Below are 20,189 nucleotides of genomic sequence, written 5' to 3'. Positions count from 1 at the left end.
CTCCATAGCTTAGGTAACATAAAAAGTAGACAGCACAGCAGAAGAAAGCTTTCAGTACTGCTAGTGCCTAAGCAGAGAGGACACAAACTTCCTTTGATGGTTCATTGAGAAACTGACAACCAGTAAAACATGAGCAAACAACTGCAAATGTTAACCATGCATGACTCAATGGATTTCATGCATGTGAGCCTAGCATTTACACCAGAGAGAATTCTCGTTCCCTCTTGCAGTGTAAAGGAGGTTTAATAATGCTGTATCGCAAGTGCTGACCATGGAAATGAGGAAACAAAATATACCTCATAAAAATCAAATCAAATCAATACTCTTCTGAGGGATACCATTTTTACTTCCTCTTTGCTTGGCTGCTACGTGTCATACACAAAGAAAGCACACTATGACTAAAAACTATGAGTACAGGTTTGTGGTAAGGTTCTGTTTTTGACACCTTTACCATTTAATATTTACACCCTTCGCTTTCATAATACATGAGGTGTGATCAAAAAATAAGAGGATTTTTTTAATATTGTGAGCTTTATACATCTGATTAAAAAAAAATTATCTTGCTGATACGTATGTTCCTGATATACATCTGCTTTTTCAGTTGTTTTGAATGTTTGGTTAATTGTTGAAGGTCAGGTACAGTAAGAACACCACCACTGCACTGCACTGTTTGAATTACACTTCAGATTGAGCATAGGGAGGAAAAGAGAGGGTTGTTATGAAGAGAGAGAGTTGTTATGAAAACTATTTAACAGGTAATAAAAAGTACATTTGTTTAATGACAAAGAATTAGAACAATAGATATCACTGGGATTTAAATTAATCCATTACTTGTAATGTGTGTTATTCACAGATGATGACTAAATGTTTCTATGCGTGTAAATAAATAATGGTTTGAATAAATATTTTTATCTGTTATTCAGGAATAATGAATAATAATTTTTATCTGTATGTGTTTCTCATTATTTGAAAATATTTTCCCAATTCTGATGGTAACAGAAGTGCAATGCTCATATGGACACTGTAAATTCGCAGTCTGTGTGCAAGTGGGTGCAAGCATGTGATATCAGCATGACCATGGACAATTGCTCACTCGGTTCTGTCAGGCTCACTCGGTTGTCATTAGGCAAGGCAGCATCAGCCATCTTCAGCAAGTTCCGCCATCCTTTGCAAAGATATTCATGCTCTCTGTTCTACACTCCAGCTGCCTTCAGACCACTCTGATGGACCATGCGCTTGTAGGGCTCTAAGTTGGTGTGGAGCGAATTTTTGTGCAGTTTTTAATACTTTACAACAGATAGTATGCACATCATTGATAACTGGAGTAACTGATATAGATTTGTCACAGAAAGCTTCCTTAACGTAATTAAAACATTATTAATGCACTGTTGGTTGAAGCACACGAGCCTTCAACTAGCCTATGATGGTGGTACATCTACCAATTAACTGATGAAGACAGTTCAAAACAGATGTACCTATTATATTTGTTTCAAAGGCGATCTTTCAGACATAATAAGAAACAGTATCTTGTTTAGTGTGTACATTTTTGCAATGGTAAGAATATAATTAGAATGAATTTAGTCTGAATTTGCAATAAATATGTGTAAAAATTATGTAAATAGTCAGTGTGAAGTCACAGAAGCATGTGAATGAAACATCAAATCTATAAACTAGTGAGATATTCCATATTCCAAATTAGTAATTATTTTATCAGTGATACAAGAAACTAATAATATCACAAGTATTTACCTTTGCAACTGCAAGTAGTGCATGCATCAGGCTTCCATATATCTCCATCAAAGTGACCTTCATCATCACATGGAGAACAACGAGCCTCATCAATGCAAGTTCCATTGTGCAAAACCTGTAAAATCATCCAGTGTTACATTATTACATTTTACCTGCTTTTCCTCAGGAATTAAAAATAATTTTTCTGAAATACTGTGTACATGAAATATTGTTTTGTACATGTGTTGGCATCTAATTATTAGTATTTTTCCATTTCCTTCTGCTCCATCTTCATAAGTGTATTAGAATTTTTTTGTATATAACACTAATAGGACTTAGTTCCTCAACTTATACTGAGAGACAGATGATAATAAAACAAAATTGCTGGGCACCACATTTAACTAATTCTTCTTAACAGCGGCAGAAAGGCCAGAAACTAAAAACAAACAACAAAATAAAAATGCACTTTATTTACTAAGGCAGGCACTACAGGCACTGACTGACATTAGCTTCAAGACACAATGAATAGGCAGCTTACAAAATTAATTAAGTCATAGAAAACAGTAATCCTTCTGTTTATGAGGGAATAGTCAACAAATACTGATGTTATATGTTGACTTGATAGTCACAATCTCGCCCTGAATTTGAAATAAGCCAGAAAAAGGAATTCTATCCTTTTGAAATTTTCCATGACTGAATTACAGACTTTGATTATACACATAATAAGTAAAATATTGTGGTATTAATAGCAGCACATTAATATGACTGAAATTTCTACATACCACAAACCAAATGGTCACAAGGACAAATGCCATGTGAATAGTATACATCAAATTTAGAGTGGAGTAAAACTATCTGGGCATTCCATCAAATTTAAAACTTGATATGTGTCATGTGCATTTTATTCACCTGCACACATGGCATGTTAAAGCAATCAAAGGGTTCTTCAAAAACTGCTGTAGCATCTGCTCATGACATGAGTGAGTCTCTGCTGAAGTACCGAACTGTACTGTACCAGGCAAAACAAAGAAGAATGAACTCACAATTGATTCAGAACACATAAAATAGCTTCTAGTCTTGCAGATCCTTGCATTAAGCAATCTATAAGTGTTGATAATGACATACAGGTTAAAAATACAAAAATGATAATTCATTGATGTGAAATAGGTGATAAATCAAAATGTAATCAGCATACTCATAAGCAGATAAAGCACTGATCAGCTTAGAAAGTCTTCTTTAACCTGGTGCAGATTAATTTTATTGTGATACAAACTGAACTCTTTGCAGGGTATAATGTATATCTCACCCCCTCCCTCCTCCTCTCAAGAGTGTTTCTTTACTTTTACAGTAAAAACTCGATTAACCGTCACTCTTTAAACCGTCAGTTTCTGTTAACTGTCACTGCTGTAACAACATAATAATACTGTAATAACAGAATGCTCTAAGGTGCAGTGACGCATTCGCTTTGTTTATTTACTCTATTTTAGTGGGAAGTGAATGTACCCGCCCGCCGTAGAATGGTACATAAAATATGACCTTCAGTTGACCTGCTAACACATCTCCCCCTTTTCTTGTCTTTGTCTGACTTGTGAGTCAACAATCACCACTGGATCAGTTTCCAGTTGTGGCGAGAAGACTGTAATTGTCGCATTGTATCTAGCGGGCTGTGCTGTGTTACGTGTTTTCCATTTTAATAAGCTTTATTGACTAATATTTTACACTACCATATTTAGTGCAGGTGCGTGTGATACAGTGACTTGATAAAATGCCTGAAAAATGTAAACATGTTGTTTTAGGACTTAATCAAAAACTTGAAATTAAAAAAAGCTTAAGAAAGGGTGAAACTGCGACAAGTGTGGTGCTGATTTATGGTATTGGAAGAACAACGGTTAACGATATAAAACATGATGCTGATAAAATAGAACAACATGTGTCAACAATGCAGAGCATGGATGGAGATGTGCGAACAAGAAAGACAATGAAACCTGCAAAATATGATGAATTGGACACTGCAATGTACCGATGGCTTATACAAGCAATAAGTCAGGGGATTCCACTTTCAGGGCCTATAATAATGGCCGAGGCTGTTGAAATGAACAACAAACTTGATGGTGACTCGTCTTTTAAAGCAAGTATCACATGGCTTGATAAGTTTAAATTTCGTCATGGCATTCGCCAACTTGATATCAGTGGAGAAAAACTCAGTGCGGATAGCTCTGTAATTGCTGAGTTCTGGGAACAATTTAAAGAAAAAAAATGGTTGAATTGAATCTTGTTAGGGAGCAAATTTACAATTGTGATGAAACTGGGCTTCATTGGAAGGCTTTACCACAAAAGACATTAGCATCACTCTCTGAAAAAGCTGCTCCAGGTTTCAAAGTACAAAAAGATCACATCACTGCTATGGTTTGTGCAAATGCGACCGACAGTCATAGGCTACCCCTACTTGTGATTGGGAAATCAAGAAAACCTCGTGCATCCAATAATTTGAATTTGAATGCTTTCCCTGCACAATACTACGCCCAGAAGAGTGCTTGGATGGATCAATCAATTTTTTCTGCCTGGTTTCACAAACAATTTGTACCTCAAGTTAGAGCAAATTTGGCTGAAAAAAAGTTGCCACAGAAAGTGCTATTGCTATTAGACAATGCCCCAACGCACCCTACTTGTGAAATGGAAAGTGATGGCGGCAACATAACATGTCTCTTCCTTCCACCAAACACAACTTCACTTATACAGCCCATGGATTAGGGAATCATCGAAAACATGAAACGTCGTGTTAGAAAAAATTTTTTATCGAGAGTTTGCTCTCATCTGATGAATCAACATCTGTAAAACAGTTTTGGAGGTATTACAGTATTAAAGATGCCATTTTCAATGTTGCCAGTGCATGGAGTGATTTGTCAGCGTCAAATCTCAAGAACAGCTGGAATAAACTTTGGCCTCAACCTAGAGGTGAAGAGTCGGAGGAATCTGAGTGTGTGACAGTTGACGAGATGGTCAGTTTGTGCAATAATTTACAAATCAGCACAAATTTGACGTCAGAAGAAGTATCAGAGTGGTTAGAGTGTGACAAAGTGGACGGGGGTTTTCAAATTTTGAGTTTGAGTGATGACGAAATTGTTGCCAGTGTAAGTTCCACCAAAGAAGAAGAAGAAGAAGAAGAAGGGGCTGATGAAGACGAGTGTTCAAACCATGAAGAAAAACAAACTATTAGCCATTCAGAGGCTGAAACAATGCTGTCCAAGTGTATAGAATGGTTTGAAAGTCAAGAAGAGGCTAATGCAATGCAGGCACTACTGCTCCGAAAAATATGAAATATTGCCAGGGTGAAAGCTCGAACATCAAAAAGGCAGAAGAAATTGACCAACTATTTCCAAGCTAGATAAACTATTTCACCTGTAAGTTTACAGTACAGTACAGTACTATACATTACGTATTTTGCAACTTTTGTAGCTACTGTACGGATGTTTTTATCATGTAATAAATAGTTTTATTTGCTATTACAATCGTGTTTAATTTGTTTTCGCTCCAAAATATTATTAGATTACTGTGAGAATGATATGTGTCTATACATAAAATAATTGATTGAGGTTATGTTTTGGAGGTATACAGTGTTTCTATTATCCATCTATTCACTCAACCGTCACGACCACAGTCCCAAAGATGACGGTTAATCGAGTTTCCACTGTATTATGAAACAGTCTTTGCCACTTCTCTCATAGTGTTTGTTTTAAACATCTGCCTCTAAAGTTTAATTGTAAGATTAATATATTTATACCTTCCAGATTTGTCATGTAACTTACAGTTTTTCTACATGTGGCAAACTGACAAAAAAACTGAATATGGGCATCACAGCATAACAATGGAAATATCAGGGATTGTGCAGCAGCAATAGTGAAAACAAAGCAAAAATGGAAAGACCTACCTGTCCTTCTGGACAAAAGCATCCTTCTTTGGTACCCAAGGGGCATTCAGTATCATTGTAAGTCTTGTAATTGTCACACGTCTTTACACAACCAGAACCACATGCATGGTAGACCATACCTATGGCCAAAATACTTCAGTTATACACAATTATGTGAATAAATGTTAAATAAATAAACTGTAATATTTTCTAATTATGCCTAATGCTTTCAGGCAAATTCCCACATTTATTGAGAGTAAAATTAATGTATGTGGATGGAATGTCTGTCATCGCTGTTATTTACAGAATCAGTTTTTATGTGTCGAGCTAAGTGTAACATAAAAACTGGACATGTTTAGGTATAGTGACAATGGTAATAATTAACTGAACCTGGAAAATAGCCTCCACAAGACTACACCTTGACAATAAAGTATTGAAGTAAAGGAGAAATTCAGTCATCAATAAAATGTAAGCCAATGGATTTGTTTCTAATAGAGAGCCTTAAAATTTCTTTGAGAAAACACACAATACTCATTCGCTTCTTAAATGTGCAGTCTACTTCTATTGGTACTACGTGGATGCACAAATAAATGTATATTATAAACATTCATGTTTCCCTATAACTTCTTCACTCCTCAATCCAGTAGTACTGCTTATTACTAGCATAATTTGTCTACTATACTGATAGTAAAAGTAGGAAGTGAGGAAATAAAGAAATTGAAGCATAACAAACCTTAAGAAGTAGGGGCCTAAGAGATTTTCAAAGACTGTGTTTTGTTTGCGGTAATGTCTAATCCATAAGTATATCAGAGCAGTACCATCTCAATTGAATGCACTCAGCTATATGTAGTAGGAGAACATACCAGGTGGACATACAAAAGGACACCGTGATGGTGAACGCCAGTCCACACACAGCCCTTGCTGTGTACATTTCCGAACATATGCTTCCATATCCCTGCAAGCAGCATCCTCCTTCTCTAATGTGTGACAGATATCAAACTGACAGGCAGTCACAAAATCAGTAGGGGCCCCGAGCAACTGACGGCACTAAGCGACAAAAAAATTAATCTATATTATGTGTATGTCTTTCACACAAATATCTGAAATGACTATGTTAATTGTACAATCTACTTTTGGATTGCATTGTTACCAATTTCATTAATTATGTCACTAGAATAACTGGACACATCTTATAATTAAAATGACATATGAATAATGAACAGAAATAATTAGATATGTCAAAACACTATTCCAACTTTCTACATTCACTCCCACTTCTTATTCTATTTGAGCACTTGATATCTGGTTATATAACTTGTGGACTGCACCACTGTGAAACTGCCACAGGCTCTTGGTGGTTTCTTGGAAGAGAACATTACCAATTTCCTCTCCCTCCCTTCTGCAAACCAAGTTTGTTATTTATTTCTTAGGATCTCATTGTCAACCAGCCACTAAAGCCGTAATATTCTTTCTTTACTTCATTTTCTTCATATCTGAATGTGTATGTTAGAGATGTACTACTTGACTACCTCAGGCTGAACCTCCTGAATCTCCTCCATGCACAAGTCCAGCTGCTGTGAAGATTGCTAGCATCCCATCTGAAATTTTGCTTAAGCAGGATGGCTGTCTCATAGACTCTTACTTCTAATATGGGTAATAACGCTGTATAACCCAAATAAAATAAACATAAAATGTTACATAACTAAAAAATTAATTTAATGACTGTCAGCTTACTGCCTACCAAAACACATTCCATGCTGATTGTGTGGCATCACAAAATCTGTCTACTGTCCCTTAGTTATAGTAAATAAATGGGCATATTTAAAATACAAATCTCTCTGTCCTAGTATGCCCTCATTTAATAACAATGGATATCACTCCAATGTGAAAATCAAAGTTCTTTTACTTAAACTGAAATAAAATGGAAATAGTCAACACACAATAAGACGGAAGTTCTTAAAGAAGGGGGGTGGGGGGGAACTGCAGCTACGATGACAGTGGCAGTGGTGTTGCTAGAAACATACTACTTTCTTCTAACGATTGCTGCCATAGGAAGCACAAAGACAAAATTAGATTAATTACTGCGCACACAGACACACTGAAGCTGTCATTCTTCCCACAATTTATATATGAATGGAACATGAAGAAACCTTAACATGTGGTAAAATGGAAAGTATTCACTACAACATACACACTGTAGATCACTGTGAATAATGATGATGAAGATGAGGAAAATGCACAAGAATTCAGACATTCTGATAAACAATTATGAAAAGAGTGACATTCAGGAAGTAATGTCAGTCTACTGACTGGTTTGAGGCGGCCCGCCACGAATTCCTTTCCTGTGCTAACCTCTTCATCTCAGAGTAGCACTTGCAACCTACATCCTCAATTATTTGCTTGACGTATTCCAATCTCTGTCTTCCTGTACAGTTTTTGCCCTCTACAGCTCCCTCTAGTACCATGGAAGTCATTCCCTCATGTCTTAGCAGATGTCCTATCATCCTGTCCCTTCTCCTTATCAGTGTTTTCCACATATTCCTTTCCTCCCCGATTCTGCGTAGAACCTCCTCATTCCTTACCTTATCAGTCCACCTAATTTTCAACATTCGTCTATAGCACCACATCTCAAATGCTTCGATTCTCTTCTGTTCCGGTTTTCCCACAGTCCATGTTTCACTACCATACAATGCTGTACTCCAGACGTACATCCTCAGAAATTTCTTCCTCAAATTAAGGCCGGTATTTGATATTAGTAGACTTCTCTTGGCCAGAAATGCCTTCTTTGCCATAGCGAGTCTGCTTTTGATGTCCTCCTTGCTCCGTCCGTCATTGGTTATTTTACTGCCTAGGTAGCAGAATTCCTTAACTTCATTGACTTCGTGACAATCAATCCTGATGTTAAGTTTCTCGCTGTTCTCATTTCTACTACTTCTCATTCCTTTGTCTTTCTCCGATTTACTCTCAAACCATACTGTGTACTCATTAGACTGTTCATTCCGTTCAGCAGATCATTTAATTCTTCTTCACTTTCACTCAGGATAGCAATGTCATCAGCGAATCGTATCATTGATATACTTTCACCTTGTATTTTAATTCCACTCCTGAACCTTTCTTTTATTTCCATCATTGCTTCCTCGATGTACAGATTGAAGAGTAGGGGCGAAAGGCTATAGCCTTGTCTTACACCCTTCTTAATACGAACACTTCGTTCTTGATCGTCCACTCTTATTATTCCCTCTTGGTTGTTGTACATATTGTATATGACCCGTCTCTCCCTATAGCTTACTCCTACTTTTTTCAGAATCTCGAACAGCTTGCACCATTTTATATTGTCAAACGCTTTTTCCAGGTCGACAAACCCTATGAAAGTGTCTTGATTTTTCGTTAGCCTTGCTTCCATTATTAGCCATAACGTCAGAATTGCCTCTCTCATCCATTTACTTTTCCTAAAGCCAAACTGATCGTCACCTAGCGCATTCTCAATTTTCTTTTCCATTCTTCTGTATATTATTCTTGTAAGCAGCTTCGATGCATGAGCTGTTAAGCTGATTGTGCGATAATTCTCGCACTTGTCAGCTCTTGCCATCTTTGGAATTGTGTTGATGATGCTTTTCTGAAAGTCAGATGGTATGTCGCCAGACTCATATATTCTACACACCAACGTGAATAGTCGTTTTGTTGCCACTTCCCCCAATGATTTTAGAAATTCTGATGGAATGTTATCTATCCCTTCTGCCTTATTTGGCCGTAAGTCCTCCAAAGCTCTTTTAAATTCCGATTCTAATACTGGATCCCCTATCTCTTCTAAATTGACTCCTGTTTCTTCTTCTATCACATCAGACAAATCTTCACCCTCATAGAGGCTTTCAATGTATTCTTTCCACCTATCTGCTCTCTCCTCTGCATTTAACAGTGGAATTCCCGTTGCACTCTTAATGTTACCACCATTGCTTTTAACGTCACTAAAGGTTGTTTTGACTTTCCTGTATGCTGAGTCTGTCCTTCCGACAATCATATCTTTTTCGATGTCTTCACATTTTTCCTGCAGCCATTTTGTCTTAGCTGCCCTGCACTTCCTATTTATTTCATTCCTCAGCGACTTGTATTTCTGTATTCCTGATTTTCCCGGAACATGTTTGTACTCCCTCCTTTCATCAATCAACTGAAGTATTTCTTCTGTTACCCATGGTTCCTTCGCAGCTACCTTCTTTGTACCTATGTTTTCCTCCCCAACTCCTGTGATGGCCCTTTTTAGAGATGTCCATTACTCTTCAACTGTACTGCCTACTGCGCTATTCCTTATTGCTGTATCTATAGAGTTAGAGAACTTCAAACGTATCTCGTCATTCCTTAGTACTTCCGTATCCCACTTCTTTGCGTATTGATTCTTCCTGAATAATGTCTTGAACTTCAGCCTACTCTTCATCACTACTATATTGTGATCTGAGTCTATATCTGCTCCTGGGTACGCCTTACAATCCAGTATCTGATTTCGGAATCCCTGTCTGACCATGATGTAATCTAATTGAGATCTTCCCGTATCTCCCAGCCTTTCCCAAGTATACCTCCTCCTCTTGTGATTCTTGAACAGGGTATTCGCTATTACTAGCTGAAACTTGTTACAGAACTCAATTAGTCTTTCTCCTCTTTCATTCCTCGTCCCAAGCCCATATTCTCCTGCAACCTTTTCTTTTACTCCTTCCCCTACAACTGCATTCCAGTCGCCCATGACTATTAGATTTTCGTCCCCCTTTACATACTGTATTACCCTTTCAATATCCTCATACACTTTCTCTATCTGTTCATCTTCAGCTTGCGGCGTCAGCATGTATACCTGAACTATCGTTGTCGGTGTTGTCTGCTGTCGATTCTGATTAGAACAACCCGGTCACTGAACTGTTCACAGTAACACACCCTCTGCCCTACCTTCCTCTTCATAACGAATCCTACACCTGTTATATCATTTTCTGCTGCTGTTGATATTACCCGATACTCATACTTTAATGCAGTGGTTTCCATTGCCTTCGGCATCTTCATGTCGTTGATCATTGCTGATTCTTCCGCCTTTAGGGGCAATTTCCCACCCCTAGGACAAGAGAGTGTCCTGAACCTCTATCCGCTCCTCCGCCCTCTTTGACAAGGCCGTTGGCAGAATGAGAGTGACTTCTTATGCCGGAAGTCTTCGGCCACCAATGCTGATTATTTATCAAAATTTAGGCAGTGGCGGGGATAGAACCCGGGACCAAAGACGTTTTGATTATGAATCAAAGACGCTACCCCTAGACCACGGGTCTCCCCCCTCTGTAGTAACTGCAATGTGTTCCTGCCTTGTTCTGTCATATGTGTGACTCATTTGCTCACCCCTGCCAATGGGTAGTGACTTCTGAAGTACGAAGAAAAGAAAATGCAAGTAAATGGTGGTGTTTCAGTATAAATGTCTAAAGTTGTAGGATAAGTAATACAATTTGAACTTGCAATTCAGTTTACTAGATGTTCCTGGAATCAGATAAATCTCGAAAATTGGAATAATGCTGTAATCAACCTACTTTCTAAGTAAGGGAACTAAGGGGACATACATTACTAGAGAAACACCAGCCTCCAGTCCATAATGTACAAAATATTCACTAAAATTATTTCTAATCACATAAACAAAACACTGGATTTTCATCAGATGTAGAACTGAGAAAAGTGGAATGGTCCACAAAAGCCAGGAACAGAAATGATTGATGGAAGAATGTAGAAAATGCATTTGGTCTCCAACATCAAAGAGACAGTCAAGGAGAAGAAGAAGGGATATGTTGGCTTTAGAGAAGAATGGATATGTTTGCTTTTTGATGTAGATACAACACAACAGATGATTTGGAACTCACAAACAAAATTTTGCAACAGAGTATTGAGTATGAATTATCATTTTACCTTGAAATAAAGATTTTGAGAATCTTTATATCAGTTTCAACGAAATTTCTATTATCAGCGTTTAGGAAACAAGCCTATGGGATATCAAATGAAATTTGTGATTTCTTTATAGGGAGGGTGCAGCACATTACCCTGGAAGCAGAGTCACTGAAATATGTAAAACTAGCACCATATGCTTCGACCCTTGTTGTACATGTTGTATCTTAATAACCTGACAGACAGAGGCTACTCAGAAGACACCTCTGGTAATTTTTGAGTGAACTCCTGCAGTTGTCAAATACCTTTTTTGGTGTATTAATGCAGTTTTCTGAAGATACACAGTGTATTTTATCTAAATGGTAATCTCAAAGTGAACACAGGATCATATATCGCTACATGGAAAAATAGTGATTCACATCAGAAGAGGGAAAGGAGTATTAAAGAATGTAAATAAAATAAAGCCAGCAATCTGAGGTTAGTGCTGCGTTGCATTATTCTTCTTCCTGAAATGTTTCTGCTTACACTGGTTGTTCACAGACCTCGATCCACATCATCTTTCATCTGTCTCTCCAATTTGTTCATGGTCTTCCAATTGGTCTTCTTCCAGACTCCATCCATTTCACAGTTCGTCTTAGTAATCTTTCTTTCCCCAGTCTTTTAATGGGACCAAACGATTTCACACCACCACTCTTCATTGTTTCTTTTAGAGGACTGATCTGAAGCATGTTTTTTATTATTTCATTTCTTATCCTGTCCCTTCTCCCTTACCCAGCAACCTTCACAGAAAGCACATCTCTATTGGTTGTACTCTACTCAGATCTTTCTTCATCCATAACCAGTACACTGATCCACAAGACAAAATTGGCAGATGTGATTTGTATATCATGATCTTTGCTTTGGTAGGAATTTTCCAATTCCTAATTGTGTCTGTCTTTGCAGGTATTATCTGAAGTGACCATTTGACTTACCATCATGTAGTTGTGATCACAAAGCATTCTTACACCAGATTTTGACACCTCAAGATAAAATCAATCAATGCCATTCAGTTTTGAATTATATGAAGACTTGCCCGTGAAAGAGAAGGTAGCCAGAAATGGAAAGTATTCACAAAAAATTCAGTGAGAGTGGCTAACATCTAAAGGAAATGCATGGTAGAGACAGAGACAGTGAAGAGTATACACCCAAAACGGGTAGTGTCATGCAATTTCTAAATTTATTTCGTAGTACAGAGTAAAATTATTGTGCAGTAACAGGAGCTATAATGCAGATGAATTCAATGTATGCAGTAGTGGGTCATGAACAATTCTAGAGTTCCAGAATAACTCAAGGTCAAACACTGGTATTTCAGAGGCATTTTCAAAAGGAATCTGTGTAATATAATAGAGTACCCTACATCAAACATTTAATTTATGTATGCAACTTGAAAATATGTGTTATAAAGGGAAAAAAGCATGCTTGTAGTGCTGCAAGTCTAGAAATCACAATTGTGCAACAGAAAATGCAAGTTATTTAACAGATTTTGTTAAAAAGTCATATTATCTTTTTAATTTTATATAAAAAATCTCTGATTTCACATTTATGTTAAAAAAGCATATTATCCAAGCTATAATAATTTTTTCCATGTATTTCTATTAAATTCAAGGGTTTGGTAAGGCGCCACAATATTTTTAATCACAACAAAGCACATACTAAAACAGTTGGAGTGATTCAAATAAGGTGAAACTATGCATGTATATAGAAATACACTGCCTGACAAAAACTGAAGCACCCAGAAGGGGAAGAGGAAACGAAATGAAACTTTATAGGCTGAGAGGATATGTGATGTTATTTCAGTGATTACAATACTGAGTCAAATATACAAAGAACTTGACAGTAATAGCCCACTCATCAGTATCATACTGCAGCCCTTCTAGCCCAGTCAAGTTCACATCTAATTGGGAAAGGATTCATAAAGCCATTGTCTCCTTTTCTGAGGCAAGTTGGCTCATAGCTGTTGAATGGTCATCGAAACCTGGATAGCGGCACTTAGATGGAGTTGACTTCCGAGCTGGTCCCACACGTGTTCTATCAGGGCAGATCTTGGAATCTTGCTAGCCATGGGAGTTCCTCAAAATCAAGTAGATAGTTCATAGAGACTGTGAGTATGTGGATAATCCTTGTCCTGCTGAAAATGACACTGCAATACTATTTGATGGGAGGTAACACATGAGGATGCAATGTGTCCATCACATGCCATTGTTTTATCAGAGTACCCTCAATTGCTACGAAGTCATACCTGATGGTTCCCACACCATGATGCTGCTGTGCCAGTCCAAAACATGGAAGAAAGGAACTTTTCCACAGGTCATCACCAAACACACTGACAATGGTAATTCACAGCAGTACAGAACCACAATTTGTCACTGAACACAATGCAGCATTATTCATCAGCAGTCATACCTCACAGTCGTGGCATCACTCTAAATGCAGCCATTCATGTTATGGTGTTTATTGCAGCCTATGCATGGGACAATGGTTCAATAGTCTGGCAGTTGCTAGTCTCCAATAAATGTTGTTGGATACCACTAAATGTTGCAAGGAGCCAATTACTTGTTCACAGATGGCAGGTGAATGGATTATAATGCACTCAGTATGCAAAACTCTGATCCTATCGAGCAGTGGTCAGATGTGGTTGACTGTAATGATGAGGAGTATGCCTGCCTTCAGGTTCCCCCAATGTCGGGTCCCTCCTCCATCCACGGGCTCCACAAATCTGTATGTTGCATAATTTGACCAACCAACAAAATGGAAACATGCACTGACACCCCTTTCAGACTATCAGTTGTTGTTAACCCTGTCTCATACAATTACATGGCATCTCCATGTCCTTCACAGGGATCACTAACACCTGATCCTGTTTGCATCCCTTATATATTGTATGTGCCTTGGAACAATGCTGAACACAGACAGCACTCATGCGCTCTGGTGGGGATTCCACCTATCGCAGAGAATTGCAACTCTAATCGTTTCCACACCTCCTGGTGGTGTGTACAAGTACAAAGTTACTTTGACCATTGATCATGCCTTCTGGGGCCTTCATTTTTTATATAAAGGATCATTCAAAATGATCTTCGCACTTTCAAGTAATTGTAAAACATATTTGTATTAAGGTTAGATATTATACGGTAACATGTAAGGATACAACAATTCAAGATTTTTTTTCCATCTCCAACAATATGGCTGCCAGACCAACTGAGGAGCCATTTTGCATCATGATGTTCTGCAAGAGCAAGTCCACAACTACAGTGCATCTGAAATTCAGGACCACTTATAACAAGGCTCCATCTGCCAGACAAGTCCAATTACGAAAGCATACCTAAGTTCAAGGAAGCAGGAAGTCATTGTACAGGCAGACATATTCGGGCAGCTTGTGACTGACATTGATGCAGACACTTTGGTATGCATCTGGGTCAAAATGACAAATGGACTAGTCGTGTGTTATTTGACTAACAGTTCACAAACTGAACATCTATGAACATCTCACAAAAAACTTCTTGAGTTCTATATAATTTAGCTTCCCCATGAACCATGGACCTTGCCATTGGTGGGGAGGCTTGCGTGCCTCAACGAAACAGATAGCCGTACCGTAGGTGCAACCACAATGGAGGGGTATCTGTTGAGAGGCCAGACAAACGTGTGGTTCCTAAAGAGGGGCAGCAACCTTTTCAGTAGTTGCAGGGGCAACAGTCTGGATGATTGACTGATCTGGCCCTGTAGCACTAACAAAAACAGACTTGCTGTTGTGGTACTGCGAACGGCTGAAAGCAAGGGGAAACTACAGCCGTAATTTTTCCCGAGGGCATGCAGCTTTACTGTATGATTAAATGATGATGGCATCCTTTTGGGTAAAATATTCCGGAGGTAAAATAGTCCCCCATTCGGATCTCGGGGCGGGGACTACTCAAAAGGACGTCATTATCAGGAGAAAGAAAACTGGCGTTCTATGGATCGGAGCGTGGAATGTCAGATCCCTTAACCGGGCAGGTAGATTAGAAAATTTAAAAAGGGAAATGGATAGGTTAAAGTTAGATATAGTGGGAATTAGTGAAGTTCGGTGGCAGGAGGAACAAGACACAAGTTTATATGCCAACTAGCTGTGCAGATGATGAAGAAATTGATGTAATGTATGATGAGATAAAAGACATTATTCAGGTAGTGAAGGGAGACAAAAATTTAATAGTCATGGGTGACTGGAATTTGACAGTAGGAAAAGGAAGAGAAGGAAATGTAGTAGGTGAATATGGATTGGGGATAAGAAATGAAACAGGAAGCCACCTAGTAGAATTTTGCACAGAGCATAACTTAACCATAGCTAACACTTGGTTCAAGAATCATGAAAGAAGGTTGTATACATGGAAGAACCCTGGAGATACTAAAAGGTTTTGATAGATTATATAATGGTAAGACAGAGCTTTAGGAACCAGGTTTTAAATTGTAAGACATTTTCAAGGGCAGATAAGGACTCTGACGACAATCTATTGGTTATGAACTGTAGATTAAAACTGAAGAAACTGCAAAAAGGTGGGAATACAAGGAGATGGGACCTGGATAAACTAACTAAACCAGAGGTTGTACAGAGTTTCAGGGAGAGCATAAGGGAACAATTGACAGGAATGGAGGAAAGACATACAGTAGAAGAAGAATGGGTAGCTTTGAGGAATGAAATAGTGAAGGCAGCAGAGGATCAAGTAGGTAAAAAGAAGAGGGCTAGTAGAAATCATTGGGTAACAGAAGATATACTGAATTTAATTGATGAAAGGAGAACATACAAAAATGCAGTAAGTGAAGCAGGCAAAAAGGAATACAAATGTCTCAAAAATGAGACCGACAGGAAGTGCAAAATGGCTAAGCAGGGATGGCTAGAGGACAAATGTAAGGATGTAGAGGCTTATCTCACGAGGGGTAAGATAGATACTGCCTACAGGAAAATTAAAGAGACCTTTGGAGAAAAGAGAACCACTTGCATGAATATCAAGAGCTCAGATGGAAACCCAGTTCTAAGCAAAGAAGGGAAAGCAGAAAGGTGGAAGGAGTATATAGAGAGTGAATACAGGGGCGATGTTCTTGAGGACAATATTATGGAGATGGGAGAGGAGGTAGATGAAGATGAAATAGGAGATATGATACTGCGTGCAGAGTTTGACAGAGCACTGAAAGACCTAAGTTGAAACAAGGCCCCAGGAGTAGACCACATTCCATTAGAACTACTGACAGCCTTGGGAGAGCCAGGCCTAACAAAAATCTACCATCTGGTGAGCAAGATGTATGAAACAGGCGAAATTCCCTCAGACTTCAAGAAGAATATAGTAATTCAAATCCCAAAGAAAGCAGGTGTTGACAGATGTGAAAATTACCGAACTATCAGTTTAATAAGTCACAGCTGCAAAATACTAACACGAATTCTTTACAGACGAATGGAAAAACTGGTAGAAGCGGACCTCAGGGAAGATTAGTTTGGGTTCCGTAGAAACGTTGGAACACGTGAGGCAATACTGACCCTACGACTTATCTTAGAAGAAAGATTAAGGAAAGGTAAACCTACATTTCTAGCATTTTTAGACTTAGAGAAAGCTTTTGACAATGTTGACTGGAATACTCTCTTTCAAATTCTGAAGGTGGCAGGGGTAAAATACTGGGAGCAAGAAGCTGTTTACCATTTGTTCAGAAACCAGATGGCAGTTATAAGAGTCAAGGGACATGAAAGGGAAGCAGTGGTTGGGAAGGGAGTGAGACAGGGTTGTAGCCTCTCCCCGATGCTATTCAATCTGTATGTTGAGTAAGCAATAAAGGAAACAAAAGAAAAGTTTGGAGTAGGTATTAAAATCCATGGAGAAGAAATAAAAACTTTGAGGTTTGCCGATGACATTGTAATTCTGTCAGAGACAGCAAAGGACTTGGAAGAGCAGTTGAATGGAATGGACAGTGTCTTGAAAGGATGATATAAGATGAACATCAACAAAAGCTAAACAAGGATAATGGAATGTAGTCGAATTAAATTGGGTGATGCTGAGGGAATTAGATTAGGAAATTAGATACTTAAAGTAGTAAAGGAGTTTTGCTATTTGGGGAGCACAATAACTGATGACGGTCGAAGTAGAGAGGATATACCGTATTTACTCGAATCTAAGCCGCACTCGAATCTAAGCCGCACCTGAAAAATGAGACTCGAAATAAAGGAAAAAAAATTTTCCCGAATCTAAGCTGCACCTGAAATTTGAGACTCGAAATTCAAGGGGAGAGAAAAGTTTTAGGCCGCACCTCCAAATCGAAACAAAGTTGGTCCATTGTAATATGAGACACAATTTAGGTCGAATGAAAGACGATACAGCTACAGTAGTTTGGTTCGAGTCGTAATCTTAGCAGTTAAGCTTTACCAGGAAGCCATTGCTATGCGTCAGGCGCTCCATCCGTATTTATATGGATACCCTTCCTTTTTCACGTGCTTCCTCTGGTTTGAATCGATTGCTTATTTTGCTTTGATCTGATAAGTGCCATTTTCTTTGTTATAGGTGTTTACGTCACTCTACGCTGAAAATGCATTACTGTACTGCGTCATGCATTGTTTGTCGCATTCTGATAGCGCGTGTTTACGGCGTGTTGCCGCTCGCGGCATGGCTTAAAAAAAAAAAAAAAAAAAAAAAAAAAAAAAAAAAAAAAAAAAAAAAAAAGGCTCTCTGAGCACTATGGGACTCAACTGCTGAGGTCATTAGTCCCCTAGAACTTAGAACTAGTTAAACCCAACTAACCTAAGGACATCACAAACATCCACGCCCGAGGCAGGATTCGAACCTGCGACCGTAGCGGTCTTGCGGTTCCAGACTGCAGCGCCTTTAACCGCACGGCCACTTCGGCCAGCTCTCGCGGCATGGCTTGCTTTTGTGCGTGCTACCGCCGCTTTTTTTTAAAAAAATGGAGAGGAATCATCTCATTAGCGAAACAATGGCAAGAGACTGCTATTTGTTGTTACTAACACTGCTGCTTTCTTTGATAATGATTAACAAGAACGAAATAATAGACTGCGAATGATAGAACATGTTCTGAACGAGAGTTAGGCGCAAATTTTTCTCCGTTTGAAAATCTTTGTGGCCGCTTCTTTAGTACATCAAATTCTGCACTGAAAATCTTTGCGGCCGCTTCTTTAGTACATCAAATTCTGCACTGAAATTAGTCATCTTAGATTTAAAAATCTAGTCAGTTGCCGTGCTTCATTTGACTGTATCACTATTAGGCATAAGAATAATACGAATATAAACATGACACGATATGTATATTCTTCCGCATTTGCTGTTGTCTCACTCTAGTTTCGTAGTTTATTAGGCAGACAGGATTTAAATGAGATAGCAGCAAACACGAAAGAATACATAGCAAAATGTTTATATTCGTATTATTCTTATGGTGAAGAGAATACTGCATGTGATTCACATTTCATCAGGTTCTTATTAGCAACCATCTCCTCTCACAGGTAGGAAAAAATTCAGAATGTAGAGTTGGCCATATTGACAAACATCCCTAACAGTTTTGCTAGTCAGATTGCATGCCTGTGTAGTGCTACATATATTCGACGGCAGAAGTTAGTTGTGGCAGCACCTACCAACATTTTTCAGAACTTCCGCTTGCTTTGCACTCGATTCTAAGCCGCAGGCGGTTTTTTGGATAGCAAAAACCGGAAAAAAAGTGCGGCTTAGATTCGAGTAAATCTGGTAAAACGTAGACTGGCAATGGCAAGGAAAGCGTTTCTGAAGAAGAGAAATTTGTTAACATCGAGTATTGATTTAAGTGCCAGGAAGTCGTTTCTGAAAGTTTTTGTACGGAGTGTAGCCATGTATGGAAGTGAAACATGGACGAGAAATAGTTTAGACAAGAAGAGAATAAAAGCTTTCGAAATGTGGTGCTACAGAAGAAGGCTGAAGATTAGATGGGTAGATCCCATAACTATTGGTGAGGTATTGAATAGAATTGGGGAGAAGAGGAGTTTGTGGCACAACTTGACTAGAAGAAGGGATCGGTTGGTAGGACATGTTCTGAGGCATCAAGGGATCACCAATTTGGTACTGGAGGGCAGCGTGGAGGGTAAAAATCGTAGAGGGAGACCAAGAGATGAGTACACTAAACAGATTCAGAAGGATGTAGGCTGCAGTAGGTACTGGGAGATGAAGAAGCTTGCACTGGAGAGCTGCATCAAACCAGTCTCAGGACTGAAGACCACAACAACAACAGCAACAACAACATATCATTTTGAATAACCTGTGTACATTGCCAGGAAAAAGTGAAGTGCCCAGAAGACATTGTCAGATGTCTATGTAATTTTGTACACAGGAAACTTAAGTTTTCGAAACCCTATTTATTTTATCAAAATTTTATTATTTAGGTCAGTACAAGGTGGTTAGATGAACAGGAAAAGAAATAAACAGAAGAGCATAAATGGCCTGCTTTTGATAAAGTAAATCGTGTTTCTGAAACTAATCTTCTGATGTGTCTGGAATAGAAAGTTAATAATCAGGGTGTGGAACCAGCCTTGACTTATGGCTGTGAGACGTAGAGTTTCAATACAAAAGCAATGTTGCAGTTTTTGTGACTGTCTCAATCATCTGAATCAAGAGCCAAAACCAACCATATC

General features: G+C 38.5%; 1 protein-coding gene across 1 annotated transcript in view; it reads right to left on the bottom strand.

Moving 5' to 3' along the window:
* Positions 1-20,189, bottom strand: part of LOC124789901 (hemocytin-like) — a 543,737-nt gene that overhangs the window by 72,582 nt on the left and 450,966 nt on the right. The window contains exons 63-65 of the mRNA XM_047257418.1: positions 6,499-6,682; positions 5,657-5,775; positions 1,750-1,864 (exon numbers count right to left, since the gene is read on the bottom strand). Of these exons, the coding sequence (XP_047113374.1) occupies positions 1,750-1,864; positions 5,657-5,775; positions 6,499-6,682 (418 nt within the window). The remainder of the gene's footprint in view (positions 1-1,749; positions 1,865-5,656; positions 5,776-6,498; positions 6,683-20,189) is intronic.

This window comes from Schistocerca piceifrons, chromosome 3 (genome assembly GCF_021461385.2).
Source record: "Schistocerca piceifrons isolate TAMUIC-IGC-003096 chromosome 3, iqSchPice1.1, whole genome shotgun sequence".
Classification (NCBI taxonomy): domain Eukaryota; kingdom Metazoa; phylum Arthropoda; class Insecta; order Orthoptera; family Acrididae; genus Schistocerca; species Schistocerca piceifrons.
The sequence above is the reverse complement of the archived record's forward strand: the minus strand, read 5'-3'. Positions and strand labels throughout refer to the sequence as shown.